General features: G+C 43.4%; 1 protein-coding gene across 5 annotated transcripts in view; it reads right to left on the reverse strand.

The window, feature by feature from the left end:
- tns1.S (tensin 1 S homeolog) overlaps window positions 1–13,511 on the reverse strand; it is a 199,378-nt gene that overhangs the window by 122,227 nt on the left and 63,640 nt on the right. For all 5 annotated transcript variants that reach the window (XM_041578022.1, XM_041578024.1, XM_041578025.1 and 2 more), the window contains exon 2: window positions 8,727–8,841. In XM_041578022.1, the coding sequence (XP_041433956.1) occupies window positions 8,727–8,841 (115 nt within the window). The remainder of the gene's footprint in view (window positions 1–8,726; window positions 8,842–13,511) is intronic.

The raw sequence follows: 13,511 nt of genomic DNA on the forward strand, positions 1-13,511 counted from the left end.
ATCAGCAGAACAATGGGAAGGTAACCAGATAACAACTCACTAACACAAGATAACAGCTCCCTGGTAGATCTAAAAACAGAACTCAATAGTAAAATTCAGGTCTCACTGAGACACATTCAGTTACATTGAGTAGGAGAAACAACAGCCTGCCAGAAAGCAGTTTCATCCTAGAGTGCGGGCTCTTCCTGAAAGCACATGAACAGGCAAAATGACCTGAGATGGTTGTCTACACACCAAAATTACAACTAAAAAAATACACTTGTTGGGTTAGGAATGAAATTTTATGTTGTAGAGTGAATAATTTGCAGTTTAAACAGTGTATTTTAGAAATAAAAATGACATCATAAAAATCATGACAGAAACCCTTTAACTGTGCCACATGGAACTCAGGGGGTTTTTGTCAACCACTGCCTCTGGCACAAAACAGAGATAAAATCTCCTGTCTGTCAGAAACTACTTGCAATATGATTTAATGGAAAGCACCCTGGCTACCGTACACATAGCAGTGACAGACACACAGTGTAGCAAAGTGTTTTTCTTTACAAAGGGGTATTTTCACCACTATTATACAACAACCATTTATTCATCTTGCCTAATGGCAGAGATGCCCCAGGTGACTGTCCTGAATAACGGACTCCAAAACCTTGCTATACATGATCGACCTCTCCTGAGTTAGAAATGGCAAACTGTTAATAAAATTGTTCTCAGATATGTAACTGCCCCCTCTTTCTCACATAGCAGAGCTCAGTGTCCTGCCCCTAAAAATAACGGATACCCCTTCTTATGTGAAAGGGGCAACTTGATTCCCTGAGCATGGCAAAACAAGAGGAGACATGTTTGTGAAAGTTCTCATTCATCCAGGTCATGATCAGTGGCGGAACTACCGGGGGAGCAGGGGGTGCCAGGGCCCGCACCCCCTCAGGGCCCCCCGGCAGCCTGCTCGCCAGTGAAATCTGTCATGTACGGAGGGGGGGCGGGGCCCGGCTGCGCGTCACGCACCAGGGCCCGCCCCCCTCTAATTACGGCACTGGTCATGGTATATCTACAGAAATCCGTCAAATCAACTGAACTTGCTGTGTTTTTCTTGAAGACGTTTCACCAGTCATCCAACTGGCTTTCTCAATTCAGAATAACTTGTTCATAAGGATCTTGCTTCGCTAAATATCCTCTAGAAAGTTGCTCCAATCAGCATAATCTGTTTATCATAATCCACAATGATGTCATTAAGTTAGGTATTGATTGTATTAGCAAGATTGGAGCTTGGAATTGGAATCCAACATTCCAGAGGATATTTAGCGAAGCAAGATCCTATGAACAAGTTATTCTGAATTGACGAAGCCAGTTGGATGACTGGTCAAACATGTTCAAGAAAAACACATCAAGTCCAGTTGATTTGACTTATTTCTATATAGATATAACAAGAGGAGACCACAACACAAACTTAAGGCAAAGCTGCTATTTCCTGCAATGAGTCTCCTTAAGTTTGGCCAGGTGCAGGGATGGGTGCACACAAAGGCCAGATTGTATTTGCCCCCTCTTTTGAGACAGAAGACACTCACATCTGTCTTTATATGTGCACCTCGCATCCTGTGGGCTCTAAAAGGGGTGTGTCCAAATTGTGCTGCCCAACCTGCTATACTACAGGAGCAGATTTTTAGATTGACCTATACTAGATATACAGGAGCAGGCAACTCTGAATGGAGAGGGCCAAGTATCACACACACGGTGCTGCCCCAGTGACGTCCCCAGCAGACGACAGGAAATTCTTGGCATGCACAGCCGCAGAGTAATGCAGCCTTAATGGGAAGCTCTCAGTGAATCACATTCCCTTAATCATAGGGAAGAGGGGAAAGAAGGCAGTGGCAGGGGAGGGACTTCCAAATATATACACTTTTATCATAACTTGTTCATAAAGGCGCAGCGTTCCTGCATTCATGGCTTGATGGAGAGAGAGTGAAAATACAAACTAGCAAGATGCCTTCTGTTAAAATTTGTTGTGCTACAACCCCTAGCATCCATTTGAGCCCCTCCATATTTTGCTCTTTGCACCATGTCAAATCCAAAAGTAAAAATAATAATAAAGTTCATTGGGGTACAAATGTGGGCTGTGATTGACAACTGGCAGCCCCTATGTGAACGTGCAGCCTACAGGAGGCAGTATACATGGTTTTATCAAGCTTGCTTGAAGCCAGGAATTCAAAAAGAAGCACCTGCTTCCAGGCCACTAGGAGCAACATCCAAGGGGTCAGAGAGCAACATGTTGTTCATGAGCCACTGGTTGGGGGCCACTGCCTAATGACTAATAATTCAACCTGAAGCCTTCATTAAAGAATAATTAATAATTTCTTCACCAACCCGCAATTTTTTCTTCCAAAAAAATCATCAGAATGCTGTGGGGTGATACAGGCACATGGAGAGACATGGGTCACCTACAAAATCGGAGCATGCCAGTCATCATTCGCACTGGTGGTTTCCAATAAACAAAATGGTAGGTGGCAAGGGACATTTCTGCTTCTGCTATTGGAGAACCTGCTTAAAAGCATACACACCAAAATCTTACCCTGGCTCACCTTCAGATGGACTCCCAGTTTAGGAACATCTGTTCTAATGGACTGTGCATTCTGCCACTGGGCAGATAATGGGCTTGCTGCATTATGTGATGGGTACAAGGTCTCTCTCCCTGACAGTCTCACAAAAAAATAAGTGTTTGTGCAAGTGATTCCCAAGGTTCCTCATTCAGTGGTGGGCCCAAAGAGCAGTGGACATTGGACTGATTATGGGCAGAGTTTTGATATAACAGGGCATGGCTGGGGCAGAGCAGAAATGAGACCATGCATGCACAGGGAATTTTATTTTTTGGCACTACTGAGGGGCCTAGGTCACCAGTGGGGCAACAGTCCGGCTAAACTTCTAGAACTAACTGCAACTAAATGATGATGATGATGGACAGCAGGTATTGGGAAACTCACAGGCCTGGCCAGGCAATCTATATATTCTAGTAGGAGCTGCTGTAAGACACCACAGACAGCCACTATTTAGTGGTCTGGTGAGGGATTGGTTGGGCCTCTGTGTGTTTGATATGTCAGGGCCTATTTTGCATCCCAGTGCAGGCCTGGCACCACCCATATGATATCACATGTATGTAAAAAGCATAATGTCAACCTGCTTTTCCTTTCTAGCATGTCCAACTGCATGAGAGAAGGTCCCACCCAGAGCACTGTGTCCCTGAATGGGCCGGGCCAGTGAGGTCACTCTCTCTGTAGGACGAGCAAGGAGAATGGTGTTATCAGGCCTGTCAGGTGCACAGCCCCAAAGCACTCACTTTCCGATCTTTCACTAGAGAGGAAAAGCCCATTTAGCTTTGGACAATACTGACTTCCTCCCTTCACTGCTGGGAGTCTGAGTGCGGAAACAGCCCAAGGAGAGGAAATGAATGCCACCGAATACTGAGCCCAGGCAGAGAAATCATTTAAAGGGAAAGTGACACTGACATTTCCCTTTAAGTGTCATGCACCCCTCAGTAACACAAAGCATGTGTATCCTATAGCAGCACTGCCATGCACCCCTCAGTACCACATAGCCTGTGTATCACACTAAAGGGAAAGTGACACAGACACAGTCTTTCCTTGGGGAAGAGTTTAGTGCTCTTGCATGTGTAAGGAGCAGATATACAGAGCAGTTACACTTTCCATACAGGTGATTCTGTCATGGACTCTGCATTGCTAAGGAAATTCCACCCACAAATACCTCAGGCAGTAGATGATATTGCAGAGTATTTGCTGTACTCGATACGCCAGTTGGCTCATAAATGAAAGGAGCTCTAAGCTTTGCACATATATATCAGATCCTGCTTTTAATTCTGAGCAAGTATGTGGGCATGAGACTGAGGGTCTTGTAATTAGTCTCTGACAACTCTGTAGCTGCACAACCACTTGCCACCTGGGTGGCTCACACTGCCCATCTGGTGGATACTGGTGATGCAATACCTTCTGTAAATAGCCTTGCACAAGCTGAAATTATAATTTGGAAATAGTCAGTGAAGGTCAAGGATGTATCCGCCCAGCAGCTCCCTCTGTTCCATGCGGGGTGGTACAGAATGCAGCTGGGGACATTCTCAATTGGCTTGCCAGGTATGGGGCGCAGGGGCCCTGGGACAGAACAATGTCACTTTGAGTCATTTACCCCATTACAATAAGGACTTATAAGGGTCAGCAGCATTGTCATGCACTACTCAGTACTACACAGCCTGTGTATCCTACATCAGCACTGCCATGCACCCCTCAGTACTACAAAGCCTGTGAATCCCATAGCAGCACTGTCATGCACCCCTCAGTACTACCTAACTTGTCTATATCACAACAGCACTGTCATGAGCCATTTAAACCATTAATCATGAGGAAACACGGGTGTTAAATGCATTCCACACAGAATTCCCAGGCAGTATACATTAAATGCTATGGTCTAACGTGTGTGTTGTGAGTGCACTACAGCTTCCAACACCATTGGAGATTCAGGGGGATCTAGATGCACGGTGAAAAATCAGCTCTTCTTCGGCAACTAATCTCCCCAAACTGCCTTCCCTCTGGCAAGAATGTAAATCACCTGTGGGATGGCAGTCAGAGCACTTAGTTTTCCGAAGTTGCCTCACGAGGAAACTTCGGGCAACTTGGAAAACAAATCTATACGAGTGCCATCCCGCCGGCGAGTTAGATTCTAGCCGGCGGGTAGGCATCGCTGGTTGACTAATCTCCCCGAATCTCCACGTGTGTCTCTGCCATAAAATTAGTACAGGGGAATACCTATGCTGCTATAGATTACGGTATCTCTCCGTACAGGCTATGAGCAAACTAAAGGGGCTGTTTCTGCTGAAATGTGCATAATACAGGGGAATACCTATGCTGCCATAGTTTGATATCTCTCTATTTGTACAAGATATTTAATGGGAGAAGCAGATGAAAGATCAATGATCCTGCTGCTCAGAACCCAAGAAAGTCCTTTGCCCTCATTTCCTTGTTTATTTACTAATGTAGCCATGGGACTTGAATGAATGTGATGACATTAGCCCCAACAGGTGGCACTCATGGAGAATGGCACACATAGAGAGAGTTGCAACATACACTGCAATGAGTTTATAAGAACCTCCTGCAACACGTCCATGAGAAGGTTAAAGGAAGACTCCCAGCTGCAGGTTCAATATGGTAGCGAATGTGCGATTGCAGAGCTTTCCATAAAGGGCCATGGAATGGGTGTAGAGCTTGGCTCTATCGAGCCTTGTTTGGAAGTGAGCGAGTCAGATGAATAAACAGGGAATGGGGAGAGTTCTGCTAGGACCCGATCCCTCTCTTTCCCACATTCCTAAATCTCTCTGGCCTACTGTAGGTTTATGGCTCCTGTTCTCTCTCACTCCTTTTCAGCTATGTGTCTGGACCCAGGGTCCCCATAGGGAACAGATGGGAGAAAGCAGAACAAGTGATGCACCCTCTGCCCTCTCTGCTTCTTTATAGCTCTAACTATGTCATTATGTAGCTTTGAATTGTACCATCAGGTGGATAGCTGCTTGTTGCACAGAGCTGTGCTATACTGAGTATACCTGCAATGCCTGTGTATTGTGCAATGTGTGTAGTGTTCGACGCTGTTATGTGCTCCTGGGAACTGTGGTCCAACAACAGCTTCAGGGCCCAAAACTGAACCCATTCAAAGCAGGTTAATGAGGGCAGGGAATTCTCAGTCATGTTTATCAGGTGGGTTAATGACAATTGAGCACTGCAGGGGGTACAGAACTGGTCTGGACTGAATTTCTGCTGCGCCGAGTGGTTGGAGAAAAGGACAAGGTGCCAGTGTTACAACACCTAATATTTCCTTCTGATATCTAATGAGAGCCCTGAACAAAAACTGTGTCGCCAAAGAGGACTTGGATCCATAACATACTGAATCCTTTAATAATATAAGAAATGGCAACTGGAGATCTGGGAGTGCTGTAAGTTGAAGTTCAACAACCTCCCTCTCCCTTATATTGTTGCTCTCTAAATTGCGCTGATGACATTCTAAGGAGATTGGTAGATTTGCTGGTACAATGCTGCCACCTTGTGTGGAATGACTAAACTGCAATATTAAGATTAATGTCAGCAACCTTATTTTTTGCCTACACATGTGGCTTCTCATAATGCACCAGGCAGCTCTCTTATTGTCTCTATCAGAGCTTAATGAAAGCAAATTTCCAATATACACTCATTTGTTATTTTCCATACATTATAGGTCAGTATAATTGCTGTTAAAAGTAGCTTTTGTATGGGAGTTTATATTTATACTGCTTGTTCTGATTCTTGTAACAATGTAACATAGGAAAGCTGATTAAAAGAATGGGTGCTTTTGATGAAACTGGCCTTGTGCATCACAGATCCTTAAACTTCTCTCATTTACCATCAAGCAGCATGTATAGCCCTCACATCAATATTGTAAGCATTGTGCTGTCCTCTTGTGGGCCATAATGGTATTGCTTTAAATATGCCATATTACATGAGAAATTAACAAAATACAGCGCCCCTTCTCCCTTAAAGGTGTTGTTCGCCTTCCAAACACTTTTTTTTTCAGTTCAGTTGTTTTCAGATTATTCACCATAAACAAATACTTTTTTAAATTGCTTTCCATTTTTTATAATTTTTCCAAAATTGAAGTTTAAAGTTTAATGTTGGTGTCTCTGATGTTTCAATCTGGCAGCTCAGTGACCCAGGAGCATCCGAACTGTACAATTTGCTACATTTAGTAGCTGCATGAGTTGATACATTTCTCAGCAGTGTCTGTGGAATATTAGCAACTATTGTATCCATTCTAACAGCTGCCTTTAACAGCAGGGACAAAGATAAATGTATCCACTAAATGTATCAATTTAGAGCAGTTAAAGAGTAGGCGACCCCCCTCCCCAGAGCTGCTTTAGAAGGTGAAAAATTAAATCTTACACTCCGGTATTAGAAAAACGTTCATAAGTAGTAAATCAAAAGTAATTGGAAAAATACTTTATTTCTGGTGATCTATCTGAAACCAACTGAACTTAAAAAAGTGTTTGAAGGTGATCAACCCCTTTAATGAAATCCAGGAATTCTGCTCAGCGGGGACAAACATAAGAAATGTATCCACTAAACGTATCAATTTAGAACAGTTTACAGGGTCAGACCCCCCCCTCACCAGAGCTGCTTATAAGGTGACAAATGATACTTTACACTTTAATATTAGAAAAACAGTCACAAATAGAAAATAGAAAGTATGGGAAAAGGTTTTATTTCTGGTGATCTATCTGAACTGGAAAAAGTGTAAAAAACTGTTCTGTCTTGCCTAGAACCATAATATGACTTAAGTTTACACTTTTATTATTAGTTATTAGTTATGTATCAAGCAATGGCAATGCAGAGCAGCAGGGGCAAACTCCACTGACCACCAATGAATTTAAAAACTTAAGGAAAACTCCACTCACCCCAATAAACTGACTGATGTATTAGCACATTAATTATTTTATGAACTGTTTATATGAACTGCTTCTTATAGAGTAACCTCGGCTGTTTTATTGGGATCTGTCAACTGAATTATATGAGCATCTTCTACATGAACTTTTCAGTAGTGGAATGCTAGTTATCAGGCCCCACAACAAGAACATTGGGCCCCCTAGATTTAGCAATTTACATGTAATTTACGTATCAAGCAATGACAGAGCAGAACAGTATGACAGGGGAACGTAAGTTACATTTAGGGCAGAAAAATCCACTGCTCCCCAATAATCTGATTGATTTATTAGCACATTCATTCGTTATTTTTACTATTTATATGGACTGCTACTGTCTAGTTAGCAGGCCTGGATTTGTGGAAAGGCCACAAAGGCCAGGGCCTTGGGCAGCAGAATTTTTGGGGGCAGCATGCGGCCCAACCATACCCACATTTTTATTTCCCGTGCACCAAGCCCCATTGCTCCGGTCCCGATGATGAAAATTTGTGCGAAGAAAGGGGAGGGGATGGGAGTGATGAACGGCAGCGGGCCTAGGGGCACCAGCTACGTAAATCCAGCCCTGCTAGTTAGTAGACCCCACAGCAAAACTAAACTAAAAAATACTAGACATTTTCCATGAACATAGAGTATTTTGTAGCTGCTAATCATCCAGGCTGGGCCCCTAACAGATACAGGGTCTGTTTTCTCTATAGTGATCATGAGGGCAATTGGATATAACTGGAAGCCCTTCCACTTGCAGCGACAGGAGAAGTAGCAAGGATTTAGGAACAGGTGTTGTATATGATGAGACACCTTTATGGATTGCCACCTAGACATTATACTATATGCACACACACACACACACACCAAGACATTAAGTTGGAATAGTTAGAACCTTATAAATAAGCCTTGTATGTTGTAGGTTTCTTTCAGTATGGGATTTCATTTACACTGTGATACCTTGTTTTAATTGTATTAGTTAATAGTGGTAAGATAAACTTTTATGTTCATAAGTTACCGGATTCCTTTATATGTTAACTACGAACCAGGATATATTTCTATACCTGTGATAAGGGACAGGTTATAGACGGAAACCCAGTATTTAGAGGGGCTTTTTATATGCTCAACCACGATCCTTGATTTTAAGATGGACAGACGTGCAGGACATCTGCTCTGCGCCAAGACCCCAGTTCCCCATATAAACCTACAGTGCGGCTCTAATCTAAATGCCTTCATGTGAGGGCACACCTACCCCTGCATGCACTGCCCTCTTTGGTGATGGCCTGCTTGCACACGCTGCACGATTTCACCTTCTTGAAGGTCTTCACCTTGAAAGTATGTAGGTTCTGGCCTTCAAGGTCTTCAGGCTGTGGAAGCAGAAGGAATAATCTGTTATTAGAGAGAAAAGAAATTCTTTCAAGCTGTCCATTCCTTATTCTAATCTCCCAGCCCAAGTAAGGTCCTGCCCCCAAGTAAGTGAATCCAGTTTTCGTATTTACCATACACAGAGCACTGAATCTCTGTACTTCCTGCTCTCGGGCTGTTTTCTTTCCTCAGGCCTGAAATGGCTTGGCTAAAAAGAGATGGTCTAAGGCTGATGGTAGATGGGAAGTTTTGTCATCTGCAATTAATCTTCTCCAGCGGGGGCAACAAAATGTCTAACGTAACATTATTACTGGGATTAATGTAAATCGCCATTGGTAAAACATATGCATCATGTACAAGTAGTGAGGCAACTTTGGGCTACTATACAGAGCATATGTTTTATAACAGTGATTTACATTAATCCCATTAGGAGCTTTAACTTTACATTTTGTTGCCCATCCTAGAGGAGAAAACTTTCAGTCTGCCACAATTATATTAATCCTGATACACTTTTGGCCGCTTAAGGAAGCCATTGCTCTATTAAACTGCTTTACCTGGACTGTAGAGATCAAAGCAGTGGGAAAATGCAGACATTGTCTGGGAAAAAAAAGCAGTCCAGGGAAATCAGAGATCTGTCCCTGCATATGTCAATGAAGACTGGATTCACTAATTAGGTCTCTAACACACAGGGGTATTTCTTCATAAATTTCCCCTGAACTGGACCTTTCTTGTGTTCAAGAGCAGAGGAATGCAGGAAGAAATGCAGCCCTGTATTTCCTATTTTCCTAAATTGCAGGACTACTGCTTACAATGGGATCAGATATGATTTGTGCCATTGTGACATATTGCTCTGTTATACAGATAGCTAGAATCTCAACCATAAAGCAAGACAGGACTGCTGCTTACAATGGGTATTGAATAGGATCTGTGCCATTGTGACAGAATGTTCTGTTATACAGATAGCTAGAATCTCACCACTAAAAAATGCAAAGACAATAATAAGAAAGAAAAAAAAAACTATTGCAAATGTCCCAAATTGCCATTCATGCAGAAAGTTAAGGTGACCATACACTGTAAGATTTGCTCAGTTGACAACCTCGCTATTCTTTCCTCAGATCCACCTAGGGTGGTCGATATTGTGGTAATGCTATCTTTTGGCCAAGGGCCAAACGGTTACATTACAATGAAGGACATATGAAAAGATCTGGGCAATCGAGATCTGGCCGATTTTTGGGCAGATATAAAGGTGGCCATAGACGCAAAGACCCTATCGTACGAATCGTGGATTCGTACGATTTCTGGACCGTGTGTGGAGAGTCCCGACATTTTTCGTCTGGCAGAGATCGGTCGTTTGGTCAATCAGACAGGTTTGATTTTGTCCAGACCGTCCCGCCGGAGCCCATTGAGCTCTCATCGTAATCCGATCATTCGGCCATAGGACCGAACGTTCAGATTACCCCCGATATAGCCATGCCCGTTAGTGGCATTTCGAGAGACCCAGATAAGCTGCCTAATTGGTCTAAAGGTAGTGGCACACGTGGCAATACAGCAGCTATATAAAAATAATAAAATAAATTATATAAATTATAGTAGAGTTTCTGAAGCAAACACACCAGTTTTACTGGTGCAGGGCAACACTACATTATACTGTTATTCCTTTAAAACACTTTCATTTTTTGGTGTTACTGTGTTACTGTTCCTTTAAATCTCGTGTATGGCTGCCATTTAATCTGGCATTTTGCTTACTGACCAGCAGATGGAGACAAACTACCCCTTGACAACACTATACAGATACATATCACATTTAATTATTTTGTTGTTTCATAGAACCCTATAAAAATCCGATACCCAAGCTCAAAATTCCAGCTGCTCCTCGAGGGGAACCCAAAACATATTCAGCAATTAGAAGAATTTTCCACATTTCGCTAATATAAAGTAACCCCCCTCTGAGAAACCCAGAGACAGGAGCAAGTAGCGCTTAGGATCCAAGTCATGAGATAAAATGTTTCATAATCATTTCTAGGAGGGAGATCAGCAGCAGGGATGGGCAACCTGAACAGTTAAACTACACCTCCCAGAACACCCTTTTATGAGCTGAAGGGGCCCACTCTGAAGGCCAGTTAGGGTGCATATTTGTTCCCTGGTTACCCCTGGAGCTATAGCAGGGTGACAATGTTTCTATATATCTGTAAACTTATGAGCTAAGAGGGCCCATCCTGAAATCCAGTTAGGGAGAGATTTGGGGTGAGTGCTTATTTCTTTTCTGGGTACCCCTGGAACTATAGCAGGGTGACTGATACCCCAATGTTTCTATATATCTGTAACCTTGTTATGAGCTAAGGGTGTCAGCCTGAAGGTGGGTTAGGGCAAGATTTGGGGTGAGTGTTTATTTGTGCCCTGAGTACCCCTGGAACTATAGCAGTAAGGAAAGGTACAGGTGCTGTCAGAGCTGTAGCTGAGCCAATGAGTTTTGTCACTGAGAGGGTTAAACAAACCCAGAGGCCAATTGCACATCGCTTAAAAAACAAATTAGCTGTAATTTGCAGAGAGTAAAGGGGAAGTATTGATATTTAGTCCATCCTACTGAAATACATTAGCATTAGTAAATTAATTAGGAAATGGTTTCTGGTCGCACTGCTGCAGATCTAATTCCTGTGAATAAATGGAGAGTCGACAACAAATGAACTGCCCTCCCCCAGGCAACATAATGGTTAATATTCTGGTTTCATACCTCTCTCAGTTGCCTTGTCACCGTGCCTTCTAACTGGCCCTATTTAGTCACAGATCAGGGGCCGCAATGGGGGCTGGGGATTTATATTAAAGTGGGCTGAGTTTAGAAGAGTTTGGGGTCTGACTATGAGTGGCTGTACTTATAATAGCACAATTCTTCATAAAATTCTGTTAGTAACCAGGCATATTTTTTGGAACCTCAACTTATCCCGTCTTGCACAATTCCCAGATCCCGTTACAGCCCTCTGAAGCCCAACAGCAGCCACACTCTGCATGTCAATCAGGCCTAACATTATTGTGCCTTATCCACAGTTACACAGTTATCCACAGTTACAGCCCCTTCCTGCAACACTGTCTTGCCTTACACAAGCCTTACACAATACACACTATCCTATTGCTTCTCTCAACACCATCTTTCCTTACTAGTTATATCCCAGAATAGTGGCATGTTTTTGGGCAACAATGGCAATTTGATAGTTGCTATTTGCATAGGACTGTGATCTGTGGTTCCCCACTCACAAAAGCCCCCAATTGCCATTTATGCCCCCCCCCCATAAACATTAAATCCCCAAAACTTTGCACAAGTAGAAAACCGAAGATCTTTGTTTCCCTCCTGTAACATTAGCATGAATGAAGTGTTCCAATCCTGCATCCCTCCTCCCATGCCCTGTCTGAGACCACCCAGGCTTCCCGGTTCCGATTTCTGTTTATTGAGGACATCTGGATCCCAGCTGAGTGAGGATCAGGCAGGAGGACAGCACTGAGTAACTGGAGGCAGAGGAAAATGAGATGCCACTCACAAATAAACTCGCTTACCCAGGGTTCACTGGTTCTGACCCTCGAAACAATGTGGCAGAAATAATTTCTACTTCAAGTCTGCTAAACAGCTAACTTCAGCAGCACTGTTTATAGAGTCAGAATCAGCAGTGCAGAGAATATAAACAGCCCGACAAAACAATATAAATGTTACATTGCTCTAACAGTGACCAATATCAGTGACCATAACACAAACACTGTTCCTCCAGCCAAAGAGATAACATGGTGAGAGGAACTCAGTACAACTTCGTCAATTAATAAAACTGCAAACCCTCCAAAGACCACGAGCTGAAAAACTCACCCCAGGCAGCAGCAGCAGCTCCCTAGTTACCAGGGGCAGCAAAAAGCCGGGCGAATTTCTGGTCATTAAACTGGAGGAGCCAACCTGCCCAGCTGTTGTTAAAAGGAACAGTTCAGTGTAAAAATAAAAACTAGGTAAATAGATAGGCTCTGCAAAATAAAAAATGTTTCTAATATAGTTAGTTAGCCAAAAATGTAATGTATAAAGGCTGGAATGACTGAATGTCTAATATACAGTAACAGAACAGAACTCAACTTCCTCCTTTTCAGCTCTCTAACTCTGAGTTAAGGTGGCCATACACGGATAGATCCGCTCGTTTGGCGATGTCGCCAAACGAGCGGATCTCCCTCCGATATGCCCACCTTGAGGTGGGCAATATCGGGCTGATCCGATCGTGGGCCCTAGGGCCCAACGATCGGATCCTAGCGTTCGCCAAACGGGCGGTCGGATCGCGGGACCGCATCAACGAACAGATGCGGCCGCGATCCGACAGGATTTTTAACCCCATCCGATCGAGATCTGGCCGACTTTCGGCCAGATCTCGATCGGGGAAGCCCGTCGGGGGCCCCCATACACGGGCCAATAAGCTGCCGACTTGGTCTGTCGGCAGCTTTTATCGGCCCGTGTATGGCCACCTTAAGTCAGTGACTTGAAGGGGGGCCACATGGGACATAACTGTTCAGTGAGTTTGTAATTGATCCACAGCATTCAGCTCAGATTCAAAAGCAACAGATATGACCCATGTGCCCCCCCTCAAGTCTCTGAATAACTATATTAGAAACATTTTTTTATTTCACACAGCCTATCTATTTACCTAGTTTTTAT

Source organism: Xenopus laevis, chromosome 9_10S (genome assembly GCF_017654675.1).
Source record: "Xenopus laevis strain J_2021 chromosome 9_10S, Xenopus_laevis_v10.1, whole genome shotgun sequence".
NCBI lineage: Eukaryota > Metazoa > Chordata > Amphibia > Anura > Pipidae > Xenopus > Xenopus laevis.